The 22,176-nt window shown below is 38.3% G+C and overlaps 1 protein-coding gene across 1 annotated transcript; it reads left to right on the top strand.

Moving 5' to 3' along the window:
• Positions 1 to 21,776, top strand: LOC149087755 (unc-112-related protein-like). Its single transcript, XM_089231646.1, has 13 exons — positions 1 to 565; positions 4,920 to 5,062; positions 9,193 to 9,426; positions 9,603 to 9,835; positions 11,310 to 11,512; positions 11,713 to 11,815; positions 14,525 to 14,632; positions 14,801 to 14,970; positions 17,320 to 17,435; positions 17,599 to 17,705; positions 17,804 to 18,019; positions 19,346 to 19,492; positions 19,647 to 21,776. The coding sequence occupies exons 2-13, from the start codon at positions 4,921 to 4,923 to the stop codon at positions 19,935 to 19,937; spliced, it is 2,070 nt and encodes a 689-aa protein (XP_089087772.1). The 5' UTR covers positions 1 to 565; position 4,920; the 3' UTR covers positions 19,938 to 21,776.
• The last annotated feature ends 400 nt before the right edge of the window (positions 21,777 to 22,176 follow it).

The following is a 22,176-nucleotide window of genomic DNA, read 5'->3' as shown; positions in this document are numbered from 1 at the left end:
GAAAAAGGTTTTCTTGTCATGACTATTTTTGGCAAGAGAGAGAGCCGCTCACTTCGTCACCCACGTGCGTTGCAGCCTCATTTTTATTCTCATACACGTGAAATTTCGACGCGGTTTTTCGCAATTTCCGACCACAGGTACGGTCACCCGAAATTGACGGTCGTGTCCGTGACGTCGGGAAAATTCAGAATTTAATTCTCATTTCGGTTTTCGATTCCCTCCACTAATTCGAGGTATACATTTTCGCGAAAAAAAAGGTCTTTTACTGGCGCAAACTTGAAAAAGAGAGATAGAGGCGTGTTGTTTTTTTGAGAGTCACCCTTTGGCATCTCTCTCTCCGTGGCTGTTTGGGAACGAACTTTGGTGTTGGTGTGGTAGTGGTGGTAAAGCTAGCTGCTAGCTTGCTTCGTCTGTGTAACTTGATTCCTTTCAAGAGTTGTTAGGGCTTCGCTTCGAGTGGCCCAACCTCCTCTACCTCCATCTCTTCAGTGAACTTCGTTTACGCAACTGCTGGATACTTTTTGTTGCCTAGTGCGTGTGGATTACTGCAGACCATCGATGTCAGGTACGTAATGATCTCATTTTCACGTGAAAAATGTGTTATCCTGTGATTTATTCGACGGAAATGTCAAATTTATGTGTCTTCTACGAGATGTTATTGGCAGGTGCTAAGGATGCTGCCGCATTGCTAGTAAAGGTGCAGGCCCGTCAGTTCAACTTTTTTTCCGGCTGGGAGGAGGGGGGCAAACAACATAAACTCAATGCATGTATATATAGTGTATTTTTTAAAGCAGGGGGAGGGTAATCGCTCCGTGACCCCCCCCCCAAATGATTAGGCCTATAAAGGTGTTGAATCTCGTGAAATAGAAAAGAAAATACATTGATTACATGTGTCGTATGCTTAACAAAGTTTTTGTTCTAAATTTGAACGGTTTTTAGATACGTCATGTGAAAAATATGTCTTTTGCGGCCGGTGTGAAACAATAATATCGTGGCCTTTCACGAAGAGACTGACAAGTCTATCTTATAATCTTTGAGAATCACATTTTTTTGTTTTTTTTCATCTGGACCACCGGTTCTCAAATGGGGAGCCTGTATCCCCAGGGGTCCACGGCACAATTTTAAAATTATAAAATAAATTAATGCCAAATTGAAAAAAATAAATAAATAATAATTTTCCATAATTTACATAAAAAGAAAAGGAAACAGGTATTTCCGCGATAATATGCTGAGGTGAACTCAGAAAGAAACATCATCAGGTCTCCATCGGGACTCGATCCCAGGCCCTGTTGCATTCCGGGCAAGCATACCACCGTTTACACCACTGGAGACACGACTCTGCCTTCTTTATTTCACGCACTGTGGTGTAAGGCGCTGAAGTAGAGGCATTGGTAGCCTCCATCGAGCTTATATTACTGGAGGGAGTATGACGTCAACGGTTTCCGCTTTGGCAGTGCTAAGAATGGTCTCGCCAAAATCATTTGTTGGAAGATCACGTGACTCGTTGAATATCTCGGCGGAATCTCCGTTATTTTCTAATTTCATATATAGGAGTTTAAAACAATGAACGAAAGAAATAATTTCAGCATCGATAAGATAATTCCATTATTAATGAAAGAGATAATTTCACTATTGATGAAGTGATATTTCTAAAATAAATGAAAGCGATAACTCCAGCATTAATGAAAGATAATTCCAGAATTAATGAAAGAAATGATTCCAGTATTAATGAAATAAATAACTTAATTTTTTTAATCTCTATACTGTTTTTTATCTTTAGACAACGTGGGGAATTGGGAGGAGGAACTCTCAACAACCATGAAAACGAAACCACGGAATTAGGTAAACCCGATCTTACAAGGAAAGTGTTCTAGTGTCGTCCTCAAAAAGTTATGAAAAAAGTTTATTACATTGACCTCACCCAGAAACAGATGAAAAAAAATAAAAATTTGTGGCGGAATGCAGTTATTAAAGCCACAAAAAATTATTTAAAATTGTAACGGTCTGCTACTCATCGTTTCTCGCGCTTCTTGGCGATTTTTAGTTGTAAAAAAATTATTTTCACTAGCATTTTCCTTTATTTTTTTTCCTCCAGCTTCTCTATTCCAGAAAAACACTAGTTATTTCTCTTTCCTCTTTCTTTTTCTGTGCTGTACCTGATCATGTATTGTTTGAATGACGTCACTCCAGGGTTGCGGGATTTTTAAATTCCTTTTCGGCCTGTATTGGCGTTGAAAATATTAATATTTACAAGTTTTTTTAAGTGGCTCATAATAATTCCTCCGGATTTTTTTAAAATATTTTTGTGCACATTTACATGAGCAGAATCAGTGGGTATTTTTTTCACAACGTTTTTATGACGTCAGCTTGGGCAATACCTTGCTCTAGAAGGTGTTGGCTTGGGGCCCTTTCCTTGTTAGTGGGTGTTCAGGCAGAAAATCCGCAGACCAGATGGTCGAAAAACCTAGTATAGCAGATATTATGCTCTTTTTCAAGAGTAAAACCCCCCGATCTCGACGTTATTGATCAGTTAAATCCTTGGTATTTAAATTTAATTTAAATTCTCAATCATTGATTTCATCCGGCGGCAAAATTAACCGCCGAAACAACTACAGTTGAATTCCCGTTATAAAACGAACTCCAAGAGACCGGAGAAATTACTTCATAATAACCAAATTTAATTACAAAGAAATTCGTTTTTTACATTGTTCCTATATAAACTTATCTGGGAATCAGAACGAGATTATCGCTATAGTGGTATTCGTTAGAACAGGAATCGACTGTACAACTTGTACTTGGCGAGCGTATATATACGAGGGAGAAAAGATAGCAAAACCTCGAGAAATTTCCAGCCTTCTCAGTACATTTCCGCCGGTTTCTTTTTCTGGTGACGTCATGTAATATTGGCGCTGTGGCTTAGTTTGTCGCCAACTCTGCGCGATTTACAGGAAAGTGCGTTATTTTCGTTTTTACATAAGATAATGGATATTTGTACTACTCACCGTGAAAAATGGCATAATAAAGTAAAAATTATGACTATTTACATAATTTTCGTCACAATACGGTATGGTGATATCACACAGACCTTATAGCACTGGCATAAGAACTTCTCGCCGGGTTGAAACTTGGCCATTACCTCCTAGATGCATCCCTGTATCTCTAGGAAGTAATGGAATGGCCCAGAGGCGGATTTATCACTTTGCTGCCCTTCTCCCGTTTTAATTTAATGTTATTGACAATCAGTTACTTAAATGTGCCGCCAAGCTCAGCGCCCTTAGCTTAGCCCCCTTTCAGTCCCCCACCCCCCCCGTAAATATGGCGCTGTACTGACCCATTCCAGAGTTTCACCCGAAATCCCGAATTTCAAGTCCGAAAACGAACTTGAACGAGAACATCAACAAGATATGAAGTTAACCCTTTCAGTACGAAAAAAAAATGAAATAATTAACATGCAAATTTTTTGGTAGGTCATTTTAGTTAAATCATTTTACAAGAAAAAAATATGGTTTTTTTCCTTAAAAAAAGTTATTTAGTTCACAACGAATTAAGTAGCCTGGTACTTTCAAGTACCGCCAGCACAGTACGCTTACAATAAAAATAAAATATACCCCAATTTTTTTTACATTGAATAATACATAATAATAAATATTTATTTATTTTATCACAAAGAAAGTCACAATTTGTTTTTATAAATTTGTTAGGCCGGCATTATGCTATAAAAGTTTCAGGCCGGTATTACACTATAAAAGCTTTATAAAAGCTCTTTGAGATAAAACGTGAAAAATGCAACCAATAAGCAGCATACCGATTACATTCGAGCGAATATAATCAATATATTTATTGGTTGGTTTTTTTTTTCACGTTTTGTAAAAGTTCTTTTATCAAACTTTTGTAGTGTAATTCTTTAGTTCTTTCATAAAACATGAAAAATTCAACGAATAGGCGTATCGGTTACATTCGAATTGAATGTGTAATCTATGCATAGGCTTATTTAGTATCAATCGGCTTATTGGTAGGTATTTTTCAAGTTTTGTAAAAATCGTTGATAAAACTGGAAAATTGCGACCAATAAGCTTATCAGTTACATTCGAGCAAATAAAACCGATAAGTGTATTGGTTGACCGACAAATTCTTGACAAATTTAGAGCAGTTTCTTCATCATGTGTTCTGCGGAGCCCCCGATTATTTTGCATGGGATCCACGAAATAATTTTCTTTTACTCATACTGCACGAATGATTCAATTAGTGCTGTGTGAAATTGTAATAAATAAACTAATTCTTTTTTGCAAAACTGTAGAAACCAATTCATTTTAGATTTTGGGGAGGGGCGTCGAAATTGTAATTCAACAAGATGTCCGCGACTTCAAGAAGGTTGGGGAAAACACCGACTTAGAGGAATTGAATGCTCGTAAAACGCAGGGCCGTATATTTGCCGTATTCCTCCCGGATTTTAATTCATTCATTCATTGCCGTATTCCCCCTCATTAGCCGGCATACCGCCAAACTCCAGATTTTTGAATGTTGGGGTCTACTCCATTACCGGCATACCGGAAACAGCAAGGTTTTATTTGGATTACAGTATGCATTCAGCCTATTCAATGGATTTTTATTATAAAGATATATAAGAATTTCTCAGAATCTGTAATTCGAATTTCTCGGCATGCGAGGGGATACGGTAATTATGAATAACCGGGGCTCCCCTACCTCCATCCCCTCAGACAGGAATATTTCGAGTATAAAGTTCGAGTATAAAATTATAAAATTACAATCAAGATCCTATATGAAAACTGGCTTCTGGGCCCCTGTGGCCAACGGCACGTCCCTGGTAATAGGTTCTTAAATGATATAGACCGTATTTCTCTCCTATATTCATCTTAGAAATAATACGTTAAATATTGCTCTATTTTTATAATCCTTAGGATGATTGCCGACGGCTATTTAGTCGGCGATGGCTCCTGGGAGCTGCACATTTACGTCACCGATCTACAAGTCGAAAGAACGGTCAATGTCAAAGGCGATCTACACATCGGAGGTCTGATGTTGAAACTGGTCGAAGATCTTGGTGAGTACGACATCCGAAATATACTGTACTGAAATCCATATTCGGCATAAATTACTCTCAATAGAAGATAATTTTTTCTAACCAATGAAAGAATAGCATTCGTGTGACATGGGTCGATGAATAACCACGTGGAATGTAAGAGATGATGAATAAAAAATTTTTATGTACATTATTCCAAAACCGGAATTACACTATAAAAGTTTTGTGAAAGTGCTTTTATAAAACTTTTATTGTGTAATCCTAGCTTTGGTAAGATGGATATTTTACCAGAAGGGCGTACTTTAAGGTGGCTGCAAGCCAAACTGTACTTCACTGGGAGAAAAAACAAATAGAAAGAAAAAATTGATAAGGAATTTTCTATCTTTAGCTCTAGTGTTGTTTTGACATAATGAAGCTTTTCGCACAGATGTCTCATAATCATCTTCAACATTACTAGAAGGACAGGCACAGGATTATTACCATAGAAATCAAGGTTAAAATTACCGATTCCACTGTAGAAATGTGGAAATTTAGCGCCACATAAATAATTTAAAAAAATGAATTAAATTCTTGATTTTAGAAATATTGAGTTCGTTTAGAAAGCTAAAAAAATAGAATATAAAACAATTAGCCGGACCTACTTATGAACTGGGTATTCATGCAATAACATTGATTTCAACTTTTTTTTTTATTTACACATAGTGAAACCTCGATACATTTATACTCCGCGGACCAAGCAAAATATCGTTGTAAAGGGATTATTGCGCCAAATTTATGCTGTGGTTGGCATCTCTTCTAAATTGGCGTTGTTAGTACCACCATAAAAAATTCATTTATAAGTATTTATTCGCAGCAAAAAATTGTAATTAATTAGTTTGATGAATAAAATTCCGTAAGGTGCTTATTCCCTGTAAAGTAGTTTCCTTTACAATACTTTTGTGTACTACAGAAAGTAGTTTTACGGCAACTCCATTAATAACTTCGGAGGGTAGTGTAAAATGCCCATATGGCATAAAATCGTATCCAGCCCATGGGCCTGAGTCCCCCACTAGCATTTGCCACCTTCTCCATAATAGCCTATAAAAGTATTAGGTCTGAGACCCCCCCTCCAATAAACTCTGAACCCTCCCAATATTTCCTATATAAATTACCTTTTAATAACTTTACACGTTTGAAAATACCCATGTTACTAATCCTCCTAGAAAGAACAGAAACTGGTGAAGAATTTAAAACTATATTGAAGGTGATTTTCAGTGAAATTTGAAAATTATCTTTGTAGCAATTTTGAAATCGGGATTTATAATAATAAAGTATATCGTTGTATCGAGAGGAGTTTAGACTATAGGCAGTTCCAAACAAGATTCGAAAAAATATCGTTGCAGAGAGATTTATCGTTATATCCAGTATCGTTGTAGCGAGGTTTCACTGCATTATCAAATGTGAAAATGAAAATTAATGACTCCATATTGTCTTTTAATGATTCTTTTTGCATCACGTGATACTTCCCTCAATCAGTGAAGGGTTTGAAGGACATATATATAAAACTGTATCCAAGGTAACCAACATGGCGACTTCAGTGACTCATGAAAGAAACAAATCTATAGATTAAAAAACGTAGAAATGAATCTTATTATTTTTTTTTTTTTCAGTTCAATAAGTTATCGATGTGCCTGTTTTTGTCTCAAAAAATGCCCCAGTAAAGCTGCGGAATTTCTTCCATGTAATTTATGCGCCATTATTAATTTTAAAGAATTTCAAACTACATGAATTGATGCAGTTGAATATTAAAAGATAAACAATACGGAGACGTTAGTTTTCATTTTTATACCCGAGGAGATATATAAATAAAAAGTTGAAATCAATGTTATTGCATGGATATCCAACACATAAGTAGGCCCGGCTAATTATTTTATATTTAACTAGCTATAATATCCGGCGCTTTCCGGGTTTTCTTCAATTACTGGCAGGATTGAAAAAGTGACAAACTATTATACATAATACTGGCAGCATTAAAGAAGTGACACACCATTGTAAAAGCATATGCATGTCCGAAACGCATTGCTAGGGAACCACGGTAACCGAAGTAAACATTCCGAGAGCCATTGTTGAGGCCCGGAAACCATTGTTGCCCGGCAGATTTTTTTCTCATTTCGGGCATTTTCCCAGCTTGACAAACTTTTAAACTAGCCTATCATTCAAGTCGGGTTCCGTTTGGTATATATGCAAAATTTGGCGACGATCGATCTAAAATTGTAGATTTGTGTAGAGAACATACACACACAGACAGAAAATCAATTTTATATATATAGATTTTTTTGGGCTTCTTATCTCTAAGCGAACTCAATATTTCGAGAATGAAAAATTCAATCCAATTTCCAAATCCATTGGTGCGGCGGAAAACTCAACTAAATTTCCGCATTTTTACAATAGAGAATCGGCAATTTTAACATTAATTTTATGGTAATAATCTCGTGAGTCCCTCAAAGTGATGCTTATGATGATTATGACGTCTACGCAAAAAACCTCAAAATATTCACTGCATCAATTCATATAGCTCGAGACGTTTAAAATTAGTGATGGGAGAGGGAGGCGCATAAATTACATTAAAGTTATTCTACGGCTTCAATTGGAGCATTTTTTGAAACAAACAGGCAGAACAATAACTTATTTAAAATTCAAAAAAAAAATTTCAAAATATTTAACACCGATCACAAAGGAAAAAAACCACAGAGATTTCACTTCTACATTTCATTAATCTACATTCGTTTCTGTCATGAGCCGCCGAGGAAGTCGCCATGTTGGTTACCTTGGATACGATTTGTGTCCCTCAAATCCTTCACTGAAAGAGGGAAATATCAATGATCCAAAAACCCTCATATCAGTCCAATATAGACCCTAAATAGTCCACTGGAACCTAAATGCGTCACTTGAACAAAATAAAAAAAAAATCGCTTTAATGTCAATTTTAATCTCCCCTCAAAGTGCGTATCGTTGTACTCATAATCATCCTATGTATTCATTCCTTGTGAATTTCAAGTGCCGCGGCGGATATTTTACACAGGAAAACGCTTGTTTTTTGATATAATCCGAAAAAAAAAAATTCTCTGCGACACTCGAGGCCTTACTAATGACTGGTATTACCGACCGCTTTCAAAATGCTGACTCAAAACTTCTTATGAATCATTTTTATGTCTCATTACTTACTACCCTCTGTAAGTCGCAGTTAATTAGTTTGCGTATGATTTAAGGTATGCTAAGCACCAGAAGAAGAGCACTGACATGAACTCATACTATGACTAGCATAATGCGAATTATCCAAAGATGATGTCACTCCCGCTATACAAAGGTTTTTAACAACCAGCTGTTGCAAAGATGAATTTCTGTAAAGAGAGAAAATTCAACTGCCTTTTTGCGGGAAATCGAACCCACGTCCTTTCACTTTACGGGGTAAACGGCTTTGTAGTCTAGTGGTCTAGGTCGTTCACTCCCGCTATATTCATACGAAGGTTTCAACAACTAGTTGATGTGAACTAGTCAATATTCAGGAAAGAAAATTCAACTGTCTTTGCGGGGAGAAATGAACCCATATATCGTCTCGCTTGCCAGGTGAGCGTGCTAGACCACCACGCGGTTCAAAGGCAGCTTTTGTGAGTGTCTCCAACGGTACCATATGGTAAGTACCATGTAAAAGGAGGCAGTTGAATTTTCTTTCCCGAATTCATCTTCGCATCAGCCAGCTCTTGAAACCTGCCCGAGTAGTGTGGTGGCAAGCTGTTCGTCTACCACCGTGAAGGTTGCCGTCAGGTCCCAGGTTCGATCCCGGCGAAAGAATATAGATAACAAGACATTTTTCCTAAGGAGTTTGAGGCAACCACCGAGAGATGGAGCCTTCATTTTCAATCCAACTCTATAACGACAGTAAATTGCAGTGTAGCGACGTAGCCGGAGTTGGTATGTGGTGACGTAAGCTGTGCTAGCTACCTTCATAAAATGCGAATTTTTCCATGCAACCTGAATGGGACGGACGGATCGATATGAAAATTAATCAATAAATCGTAGGGACTCATTGTGTGATTCAGTGAGCACTGACTGACTGACTCTCTCAGGGCCACATTTTTGACACTCATACACACTCTCTGTTACATTCCCAGACGTTGCTATCGACTGGTCCGACCATGCCCTGTGGTGGCCGAAGAAGAACACTTGGCTGTGCCGCACGAAATCCACCCTCGACCAATGTGGTGTACAGGCGGATGCTCTGCTGCATTTCACGCCCATGCACAAGTTCCTTCGGTTGCAGCTTCCGGATCTCCGTTTCCTGGACATCAAAGCGGATTTCTCTTCGAAGACCTTCTCAGCAGTTGTCAAGATATGCAAAGAATTGGGTATAGTATTTATTTTTTCGTTAGTTTTCTAAAATCCTCTTGAAAATAATTGTGTCTGTATAGGCTGATTGCGACACTGAGCTAGCGACTGACTGTAGCCGAACAAATTTTGCTCTGGTGCTCAAATAACTATCCCGTGTTTCCTTCCATCTTGATTAATCATCCTTTCGTAATAGGTATCAGGCACCCAGAAGAGCTGTCTTTGTGTCGACCTCTCGTCTCGGAGCAGTTGAAGAAGAATTATCCTCGTGGCGTTGGATGCACGCCCAGACAGAGAAGCAAAGAGCCCACAGCTGGCATGAACCTCAGCCAGAACTCGGCGAATAACAACAACAACAATGCCGTCAACGGCAAAGCTGACGGATTCGTCAATTCTGATAACACCGGATCATCCGGAGCCTTGAATTTGGTGCGTGTGTGTATTTAAGATTCACATTTCTGTACCAAGAATTTAACGGCAATTAAAAAGTCATTAACGCGAAGTCGTGGAACCACCCCCACCCTCCTCCTCCCACAACCTTGGTATCATTAACGAACTCCCGGGCCAAGATTTTTCGCGGTCATCCTCTGTGGAAATTTACAGAAAATGAGATTCATCCCATTTGTTTTAGGCCCTCCTCACTCGGGGATACTGATGTTACGCAGATACTAGAAGATTCGGTATCCAGGCGACTAGCACTTGTCACCACTCAGTCAGACAAGAGCGTAGACAAGACAAGTCATTAATTCTGAATTTTCTATACTTCCCCATTAAAATAATTGTGAAAATTCTAAATTCGTAATATTTCTGAAATGATTACTTTTAAAAGTTCTGAAACTCTCATTAATTCTGGATTTTTCAATAATTTCGAAATGATTAATTTCATTAATTCTTCAATCATTAATTCATTAACTATGAATTTTCGTTAATTCTTCAATCATTATTTTCGTTAATTCTTCAATCATTATTTTCGTTAATTCTTCAATCATTATTTTCGTTAATTCTTCAATCATTATTTTCGTTAATTCTTCAATCATTATTTTCGTTAATTCTTCAATCATTATTTTCATTAATTCTGAAATAATTATTTTATCATCAATTATAAATTTTCCTTAATTCTGAATTTTGACCAAGATTTAACCTTCGTGATCAAGCCTTTGGCAACGAATTAGGGTGATCTCTATTTGACGAATCGGCGGTAAATCTAGTAAATGTCCTAACTTTACCACACGTTAATTAAAAGAAGAAGAAGGAAAGGAAGAATATAAAAGAGAGAGAGAAAAAGAAGGGGAAAAAAACAAATTAGAAAAGGAAGGAAAAAATAAGTAGGAAAGGAAAACACAGTATAATAGATATGTAAATCAGAGAAGTATGCAGTAGATATCTTCTTTTTTTACCCTCATCTTACATCTTCTATTTAGCTCTTAGGCCGGTATTACACTATAAAAGTTTGATAAAATCCCTTTTATAAAACTTAAAAAATCTAACCAATAAGGTTATTGGTTACATTCTAGAAAATGCAGCCGGTGGCCTTATTGGCTGCATTTTTCAAGTTTTATGAAAGGATTTTCACCAAACTTTTATAGTGTAATACCGGCCTTACATGTACAAGATGCATTATATATGAGGGGAGGACAGAAATCGCTAACAGGAGTATAGAAAAAACGGGGAGGAAAAGAAACAACTTCAGTTCGTAGGGCTGAAGCTTCACGATGATGAGGAGAGAGGAAAGAAAACAGTGAACTGGATTGTGTGTAAATATATTCCACTGGCGTTTGGGCGAAATATTTCGTCCTTGATCATAAATGAGTTTAAAAAAAATGCCGAGAGTTAGATTAAAAATTTTGAAATTCCTGATTACAAAATACCTTTGCATGTGATTGTATAATTATGATTGTTGTAGTCGTGGACGGATGGCCGGAGCTATTCACCAACTTTGGCGATGTTCAACGGCTCGTCTTCGTTTTTGAATTATTCTCTGGACGGCGTGAGCGTCAGTCCACTGGACTCTCCCTTGGCCCACAGCCCCAAAAGCCCGTCCGAAGAAGCCAGACAGGGAGTCCTGCGTCCAAAGAGCTTGGCCGAGCGAGCCAGACTCAATACTGGGTACGTACGGTATAGCTTTGACATTCAATCAGTCTCATGATAACTTGTGATGACAAATAAATTTTTAAAACCATGATTTTTTCAAAAATTATTGACAATGAGTATATGCGCGTTTTTCTTGTGTGAATCGAAAACTAAATTATTATTTTTTTTCCTGTATGAATAATTACGAAATAATTGTTTGTTATTTTCTTTGTTAGGTGGTTGGATTCGTCGCTGTCACTGATGGAGCAAGACATAAGAGAATTCGACACGCTGTTGCTCAGATTCAAGTTCTACTCGTTTTATGACCTGAATATGAAGGTACGAATATTCTCCTCAGTATGGATTGTTCAAGTGAAACATAAAGATGATAACACAAATAACGGTTGGACCAAGAGGTGACAGCACTGCTTTTTGGTACTAGTACCAACAACACAGAATGTAGTCGGTTCGATGTCTTAACCCTTTCTCTACCAGTTTTAGAATCTGTATGGGACATGTATGTCCCGGTGGGAGTTGAAGGGTGGTTAACGGGTGGGCCAACGGAGCTTCCAAGCTATTGGAGACTCTCATTTATTCCGAATTTTCGTCGTTTCTGGAATCTTTTTATTATTTCGGAGTTTACACATTAGATGTGAAATTATTTCTCTAATTATTTGTTAAATAATTTTTTTCATTATTTGTGAAATAATTTTTTTCATTATTTGGGAAATTATTTCTTTCATTAATTGTGAAATTTCTTTCATTAGTTGTGCAATAATTTTTTCATTCTTTTCGAATTTTCATTAGTTTTAAAATAATTTCTTTCATTATTTCTGAATTTTTCATTAGTTTTAAAATAATTTCTTTCATTAGTTCTGAATTTTCATTAGTTGTGAAACTTTTCAGTATTTCTTTGTCTTTTTTTTAATGCCGACTCTTCCCCTCCAACTCTTTTTTTTTGATTGGGACTCGCCCGTCCCCGTGAGTTCATTAGAATGCACCACCTGTGAAATATTTGAGTAACTGTTATGTCAACAGTATTTCACTCGAGAACAACCGTTTCAACTTCGAACGTGACAAATTAAAACCGTTTAAAGAAATAGCATGTATTGTAAATTATACACAAGAAGACATTTATTTTGTGTTAACCCTTTATCTGCTGACGGTACTTTAGGTTAGGTAATTTGTTTTGTGCCAACTAATTGTTTGAAATTTTTTTTTGTCTTTAATTAGAATTAAAATGACCCGTACACTAAATAACTTAAATGATTCTATTTTTATCATCATTATATCCATATGTTTACTTATATTTATTATCATTTTCTTCTTATTCTACTTTTCATAATGCTGTGGATAATTAATTAGAATAATTCTGATGTATCGTCATTTTGGTTGAGTTAAATGATTTATGGCAGCGTTTCTCAACCTGTCTAAAACCAGTGAAATGTCTGAAACAATTCGACGGACCAATTATGTCCCTCCTGTATTTTTGGCTGTTTCGATTTTTTCATCCATTTGTCCCGTTTTTTTCCAGGATGCTTATTTGAATTCGTAATACAGTCGACGCTCGATATAATGATCCCCTTCGTCTCTTCGAAAACGGATGTTATATTGGGAGGGTCGTTAAAACGAATGTAAAACATATACAATAGTCGTTCTATAAAAACATCTGGGACTTATCCTACTGGTCGTTGTAATGGAATGGTCGCTATAACGTGTGGTCTTTATAACGAGCGTCGACTGTATTTACTAAAAATTGTGAACGAAGATAATCGTCATAACTTATTTATTATATTATGAAAAATTATTTTGCTATAAATATACATCTCACATATTTGTCAGGCAATGAAAGTGAATTCGCGATTTCCGGTAGCCCTTAATTTCTCCTTATACAGTTGAATCCCATTATAACGAACTCCAAGAGACCGGAGAAATCACTTCGTTATAAAGGAATTCCAGTTTTTTTGCATTGTTCCTATGTAAACTCATAAGGAGGATTAGAAACGTGTTCGTTAAAACGAGATTTTCGCTATATCGGTATTCGTTAAAACGGAATTCGACTGTATTTCAGCAATTTTAACCACAAATGGTGATTTTGCCGACTTGTGACATTGTTTTTGGTGATAATTGGCGACGCTTCGTATTTTACCATATTCAAGGTAACAGTTTCCCGTATTGTTATCAATGAGATATGGTCACTAAGGCATTTAAATGTGTGTATTTTGTAATTTTTTTTTACTGTGATTTGTGATAATCCCGTGTTCGGCAATTTTAGCGGTAGTTAGAAAAACATTGTCGTATTTTTTTCCCCCCATTACAATCATTGATGTACCGCAGTTAGGACAGCGATTTCGTCGATGCGATATGATGAATCTAAGTACGAGTAGGAATGTGTAATTTTTATTTGAACACCTATGGATATTATACTAATATCAGTAACAAGAAGTGAATAATTTTTCATTTGCAATTAAAATATCAAGTCTGAATGCAGACCACTCGTGCCATCGTGGACCAGAGGTTGAGAAACGCTGATTTATGATATCTGTCATTGCGGAAATTCGAGTCGGAGGAAATTCGCGAAATAAACAGGAAGATGAATCGGAAAAAGGGAAGACTGATTAAGAAAAGAAATGAGTATATAATGCGTATGTAATATATACACACGTATATTTTCTTCTTCTTCACTGTCCTGTCTATTTCAATGACTGGGGCCAACTAAATTTGGTTGGTCGGTTATCACAAATATGTGAGATGAATATTTGTAATTTTTGCCATAATTATCATACAGTTTGTTATGAAAACGGTGTGTGTGTATTCGAGACTTCAGTAAAATATTACAAATTCAAATAAGTATCGTTAAAAAAACGGGACAAACGTATAAAGAAATCGGAACAACGAAAATTTCAAAAATTTCGGGACAAAAGTTGTCCGACAAATTGTTCCAGACATTTAACTGGTTCTTGTTTTCAGAAGGATTGAGAAACACTTGTATATACAATCGAATTTTGACATGAAATGTAATAGCTTTCCTATTGCTATTATTTCTAGTACGATGCAGTGCGTATCAATCAAATCTACGAGCAGGCGAAATGGTCGATTCTATCAGAAGAAATCGATTGCACCGAAGAGGAGATGATGCTTTTCGCAGCTTTGCAGGTGATTAATATAACAAGTGCTTCCTCCACACTCACATGTTACATTATTATTCGACTCTGAAACTTTCCTGTAATGAAATAGTATCTGATTACAGAAGTCCAATCAATCTACGTCAATTTCCCAAAAAGGATTTATTATCAACTACTATATGTTTTCTTTTTGTGAAAGGTCCAAGTGAACTTGCAAGCAGGTTACCCGCAACCTGATCCATATCAAGAAAACGAAGATGTAGATTCGGCTCTGACGGACTTGCAAGTTTCTCTGGAAGGCGCCATCATCAACAGAAACAAATCCGACATGATGAGTGTCCCGGAACTCGCCGATGTCTTGTCATTCAAGTAAGTCACAAGAAATTGGAAAGAAAAAGATCCGTGGTTCGATCGCATGTGGAATCAGGGGGTTTAAGCTCATTTACATTAGGGGTCATTCAAGTATTACGTCAGCGTCAGCATCGGATGGGGGGTTGGGATTTGCTGACTTTTGATAACAAGGGGTGGGGAGGAGGGGGGTTTGAAGGTTGCTTACGTCATCAACCACCCCTTTTTGAAGATATGAAATATTCTAAGCTGCTGACGAGGGGGGGGGGGTCAGTGTTTTGCTGACGGTGGGGGGGTCAAAAATGGCTGAAAATCTGCTTACGTTTGCTGAAAAAATGCTTAAAGCTGGTTAACTCTTTAACCAGCTTTGATTAGAGCTCATTGAAACAATACCATACTAGAAATGTCTTCAGTGTGGTGGTGATTGAAACACCAGGCTGACTAATCCGCTATCCAGGTCACTATAATAAGGACTGTTTCATGAAGCGCTGGAGTCGGTACAAGATGACTTCATGCTTGACGTCATTGCTCAAACAGCACCAAGTGCACCCGCTTTGCTACCCTCTTAATTACGATAGTTTGCAATCGCTGTACTGCCGACTTCACTGAATTATTTCCAAAATTATCTTTTCGATCACATTGCCATTAGTATTTATGCATTTATTGGCTTGTCCATTTAAACATTTAAAGTAAGAAATTTTGTATTTGCTTATATGAGGTAACTCCACTGAGAATATTTTTCTCGGATCCATATTTCAGTTGAATCACTTACGGTAGTTGATTTTTATTGGGCTGATTGAAAGCCAACTCGAGACATTGAACATTGAAGGGCCGGACACACCCATCTCGGAGAGATATCGAAGCTTTCCCAAGGGATGGGTGTATCCGGAAATTTATTAATTTATGTGAAAATAACAAACAACATTATACATATATACAATTAAGAATCTGGAATAAAAAATTGTGATCATAGCATCATCCACAGATAATCAGTCCGTAATCGTAACACTGTCCTTATGTAAATAATCAAAGAATAATCTTGTCTTGTATGTGATAGAATCTGAAATTGAGTTTATCCTATCTAGAATATACCAATCTCATTGATTTTCAGTATAAGCAATCAAGCTGGAAAATAAGATATAAATTGACGTCCATATGGCCGTCACTTCCAACTCTCTAGACAGATAATTTCAATTATCTCTTCTCAACTTTCTAATCATTTTTGATTATCTTTTTGTTTTCATTTAAATTAAGTTTAGCTTTTAAAAAGCCTTGCACTTCATTATTGCCAGTACAACTGCAGGTGCCCGAGTGGCATGGTGGTAAGATGCTCGTCTACCACCGTGAAGGTAGTTATAAGGGTCCCGGGTTTGAACCCAAGGGAGGATATAGATAAGATATTTTCCCTAAAGAACTCTAGGCGACCACCGATAGACAGCGCCTTCACTTCCAACCCATCTCACTGATGGCAGTAAATTGCAATATAGCGATATGGCCAGGTTTGGTGAAGCAGTACAACTGCAACATAAAAACGAGGGAAGAAAAAAAAAAAAAAAAAACCTAATATAAAATGTTTGAAGTTATTATTATTTCGGATGCTTTTAAATATCAAAAGATATTATTACTTACCCCCCAACTATTTCTTGGATTTAATCCGTTTCTTACCGTATGGATTACAAAAATACCACACGTGCATACCTTTGACACTAAGATAACACCATGAACGAGATATCCCTCTTTACGATTATCGACGTAATATTGCGTCCAAACGCCTGCGGAATAAATTCAATCAAGTTCTCTGTTTTTTCTCCTCTTCACCATCGCGAAGCTTTATTTTGAGACTCTATAAAATTTTTTTCCTCCCCGTTTTTTACTCCTGAGAGTGGTTTTTTTTTTTACCCACATATGATGTATCTTTCTACTTTATATACACATGTAAGAGCGAAAGAGAAGAGAACACGTGAGGGTGAAAGAGACTCTAAAATTAAAAACACTCTGTTATAGACTCCTTAAACACTCCTTTATCTATTATAGTTTTTCTGTTATATATATTTTTTTCCTCTCCCCTTTCTTTTTCTAACGTGTTAAAAGGTTAGGACGAGGTGACCAGATTTATCGCTGATTCGTCAAAATAAAGATAATCTAAATTTCTTGCTAAACGCTTGGACATTAGCAGCTGAAATGTAAAAAAAAAAAAAAATCACACGTTTCGTGCGCCAGTGTTGTCTGCTAAAAAAAAAAAGCGTTTGAGCAGTGACGTCACACAGTAGCTCCGAGACCACGCCCACCGAGCCAAGGCGGCGAGTGCGACTTTACGAATGTGCGAATGAATTAACTCTACCAAAATTTATGACATTTTGTGTTTTCTAGGCCCAAGAAGTTCACCTTGAAAGGTTTTCGACAGTATTACATAACATTGAAAGACACTAATTTGAACTTGTACAAGTCAAGAGACGACGCTCCAGCACACAGGATAGCTCTGAAAGGTAGGTTAGGTTTAGCATGGACCAAATCAGACACACTTTTACATGCAAGGTATAATTCTACAATTTTCTTCAATGGATGTTTGAATGTTTCATAGGCATTGAAAATGCTTTAGTGTGCTTAGTGTGATCATGTTCAACTGATTTTGCACTTATTCATAAATAGGCAGCGAGGTGACTCCCGATGTAAATCTGACTCATGGTAAATACGGGATACGTCTCGAAGTTCCGCATCACGATGGTATGACTGAATACTGGATCCGATGCAACTCCGTAAGACATTTCATTTCCTGCTGCGAAAAACGCCTTCAAATTATTGATCGTTTCAAACGCTGCTATTTCCTGAATCAAATTGATTTCTTTGTGAACAGGAAGAGCAATACTCCAAGTGGATGGCAGCTTGTCGTTTAGCCGCCAGAGGTAAAACGATGGCCGACAGCACTTACGACACCGAAGTCAAGTCCATCCAAGACTTCCTGGACATGCAGAAACCCGCCTTAGCTCCAGTGATAACGCCGTCGCAGATCGACATTAATCCCGATGATATGGTCGCACCACGTTTCGCAAAAAAACTCAAGATGCAGAAGGTATTTATACGTATATTGCCTTATAATTGCTACTAAAATACACTCTTTTCGGCAGCAGACAGACCTTCAACACGATATTTACATTTCATGAAAATTCAGGCACTTGCCATTTTTACTTCAAAATATGGAAAGCATGTGGCAGCACCAACACAACAGGAAACAAATCTAAGTCTAACAACATAAACATGTTAGGGCCACTCATATATACAGGGTGCAACTAAATTGATGGTCAGAACTGTAAGGGGTGATAGAACTCACCAAAACAAACAACTTTCACCATACAATGTGAGGCCGGAAAGCAAGGGGTGAGCCACTAGAGGACACCTGCATGGTGAAAATGGAGAACACAGTAAAGTCGAATAATAAAAGACAAAGCATCTTTATTATCGAAAACTTTACAACAAATGCTCAAATGAACAACCACCAGCTGCATGTGAACGTAGCCTCGTCCGTAAACAGGACAGATGCTGCAAACTGTGGCTGCAGTATAGCCTGTTGCAGGAACCAGTGTACTGATGTTACACATTGTGGGAAATCCGTTTCATTTAGGGCCTGCACCCGTTGGAGATGGCAGGGGGTGACCTTTCTTCACGCAACACATACCGTCATATGGTCCACACCTTGGTCACAAGCTATTGCTCGCGTGTTTCGTTTAGGCCGAGAGTCCACTGCATCAAAGATTGCCTCTATCCGATTTACCGTTCTTAAGCTCTTTTTGCTCGATCTGTGTCATGCCTTTGGAAGAGAAACGAGCCCGTCTCTACGAGTTGCCTGTGCAAGCGTTGAAATCTTCGATTGGGTACTGCCCTGTTTGGAAATCACTCCTGGTAAAGTCTTACCACTTCTACGGCATTGCTGTTTGCAGCCTCGTAAATAAGGGGCATATCGGCCTTCTCCGCATTTGAATAGTGCTTCATCTCTGCCGACGAATAGTAGCCGAATGACGGATTCAGCGAAAGGCGACATCTCATCCATTTCAGATAAAGTGCCCTCTCGCGGCTCGTCGCTTGCTTTCCGACCCCAAATTATATGGTGAAAGTTGTTTTTGTTTTGGCGAGTTCTATCATCCCTTACAGTTCTGACCCCTCAGTTTAATTACACCCTGCATATATACACATGCACACAACACGTTTCGTGCATGTAACCAAATCGTTAGAAATTTCCAAGAGGAATCTTTACGAGGTGCATATAAGTATTAGTAGCAGCAAGCGCTCCCCCCCCCACTAGGCTAGTTTTTCTACTCGCTAGTAAGTATGAGGTATCTTCATGTGCTTAGTTGAAGAAAAATGTACAATATTTAATGTTAATTAGAATTATTTTCTACAGATAATTCAGAGAATATTGGAAGCTCACGCCAACGTGAAAGACCTGAATCTTTTACAAGCGAAGATGAACTACATCAAGGCTTGGCAAGCATTACCAGAGTATGGAATTTCTCTGTTTATCGTCAGATTTGCCGGCGGCAAGAGAGACGTAAGTACACTGTAGAACAAAGCTTTCCAAAGGAACTTTCTGGTTATAATTATATATATATATATATATATATATATATAGAACGCTTCTCCGGACACCCTTGGTTCGTGGACAGGCCGAAATTAACTCGGACCTCCCCTTTTTTCTCCCACAGGAGTTGTTAGGCGTCGCCCACAACCGGCTCATGCGAATGGACCTGTCGAGCGGGAACCACATCAAGACCTGGAGGTACAACACGATGAAAGCCTGGAACGTGAACTGGGAAGTGCGTCAGGTTCGAGTCCAGTTCGAGGAAGAGAACATTGCCCTGAGCTGCCTGACGGCCGATTGCAAGGTCGTCCACGAGTTCATCGGCGGGTACATCTTCCTGTCGATGCGAGCCAAAGACAGAACCCAGACTCTCAACGAGGACCTCTTCCACAAACTCACCGGAGGGTGGATTTGAATCCACATTTCGAAAGGGAATGGGGGAAAAAAATATAAACTTCTCTTTGTTTGTGTATCACTCGTGTAATTATTATTATCTTTTCGATATTCTTTTCATATAGTATTTTTTGTTTCATTCATCTTTTTATCTCTCAGCTAATAATAATTACCAATATGTATAACGAATGCTCGCAGGGAGACATTAACGCCACTATTTTTTGCACAGAAAACAAGAAATCGCTCATAAAACTGAATATTTTTCCCATTCTTCAAGGATGAGAATGGACGGAACGCCTCCTTTTTAAAGAGTGGGGGAAGCCACATTACTCCCCCACTTGGAAACATCCAGGGTTGCTAGTATGCTGTCTTGTTGCCAAGTCGTATCCAAAGTTTTTCTCAGTTTCGTCCCGTCTTCGGCGCCAAAAGCCAGTTTTAAAGCATACATGCTCAACCCACGGGGCAAATGTGGCTCTCGCAGTCATCTGATGTGGTCCACGACAAATCAACAAATACCATCCAAGTGTCCCACGAAAGATTATCACGTCACTTAAGTGGCCGTGGCATATTTCCAAGTCATTTAAGCTGCCAAAAGCACATATCCAGATCACTTAAGCGGCACGTAGTACATTTGCATATTACTCAAGTGGCGGGCCGACACATTTCCAGATCACTCGAGTGGTCCGCGACACTCTTCGGGATCACTTGAGCTGCTCGCAGCACGCTTCAAGATCACTTAAGCGGCCCGCGTCACATTTACAGGTCACTTAAGAAGGGCGCGACATTTTTATGCATCACTTAAATGAGTCGCGGCACATTTCCGAGTACAGAGTGGGGCACATTCGCTCGAGTGGCCCACGACACGATTTCAGATCAGCTGAGTGGTTCGATGCAGTGGTTCGATTTTCAGATCACTCGAGCGGCCCACGGCATATTTTGAGGTCACCCGAGTGGTTTGGTCAGATCACTCAATGGGGGCGGGAGATAAGTGGTCCCGGGCGACAATTTTGAGGAACAATCGGCCAAGAAAATTAGAGTAGAATGAGAAAAAAGGGCGGCAAAAATCCATAAAAATCCGTCTCGACTACGTACTTACAGAATGGGAATACTTACGAGTTGCATGTGCGTTGTGATAGTCTAGTAATGTGCCCCGGGTGATTTGAGTGATGTGGGACTGCACCGCAGGTTACTGAAATGGGGCCGGAACTAGAAGGGGACGACGGGGGGCAGCAATATTGATGGGGCGGGAAATCTTGAGGAAAACAAAGAACATTAATAGATCATAGACTTTTTTTTTTATTGTGAAAGGGGTGGAAAAATTGCCCCCCCCCCCGCCCTCGAAAAAGTCCAGTTACTACCTTGACTTGAGTGATCTGATAATGTGCACTTCTCTCTAACTCTCGTTCATTGTTACAAAATTGGGTTTGAATTCGCGGGCTACATTTGGCCCACGGGTAACGAGTCGAGTCACCCACCCCTCAGAGAAGATGATTCTCCTTTAGGGGTGTGTGTGTTGGTTGAGCACGTATGTTGTAAAGAAAGAATAGAATCATCCGATGTGTTACGTGACGTGTGCGAATCCATTCTTGATCTTGGAGAATTGACTGTATTTCGCGATCGAAATAAAACAGAAAATTGTTGGTGATTTCGATGAGACTCTTGTAAAAACATAATCAAACTTATTTATTGCTTACGGAAAAAATGAATTTGCATTCAAGAGTATTTGATTTATAATAATGAAGTTCATATCGGAATTGTGAATTGTTCCCAGCTTTGTATATCTTCCTGTACTTCACAGCATGTGTTACGTGTATTTTGATTCACATATAAGTTAAATAAAGTTATATATTCTCATCCCTTATTATATGAGTGAAATATTTTATTCATTTAAAAAAGATACGACACAAAACTTTGACATCTGTAGGTTCCAGAGTAAAATCTGTGATGTGTAGGACCCAATTTTGTTAAGAAAGTGTACTGGAAAACGAGAAGACACGAGACATCCAGGCTCTGCCGCAAGAAGCAACGCAAGCGCTTCGGTCCCCGGGCAAAAGTGTACTAGGAGAAGCAGGTATTGGATTCCCCCGTGACTGGGGGTCAAAGATGTTCGATTAGTCAGTGAATATGTGTTGTTTGAATTTCCTCCCTCAAATTATGAGACCTCTGGCTACTGCTTCACTTACCTGTGTGGAAATCAGACTCTGTTGACAGTTCGTCGCTCACTCGGTGCCCGAGTAGCATGGTGGTAAGATGCTGGTCTA

Source organism: Pholcus phalangioides, unplaced genomic scaffold (assembly GCF_987345545.1).
Source record: "Pholcus phalangioides strain wild (caught in Gottingen) unplaced genomic scaffold, Ppha-v1.0 ptg000004l_1, whole genome shotgun sequence".
NCBI lineage: Eukaryota > Metazoa > Arthropoda > Arachnida > Araneae > Pholcidae > Pholcus > Pholcus phalangioides.
Note: the sequence above shows the minus strand (reverse complement) of the source record. Positions and strands in the feature narration are given on the sequence as shown.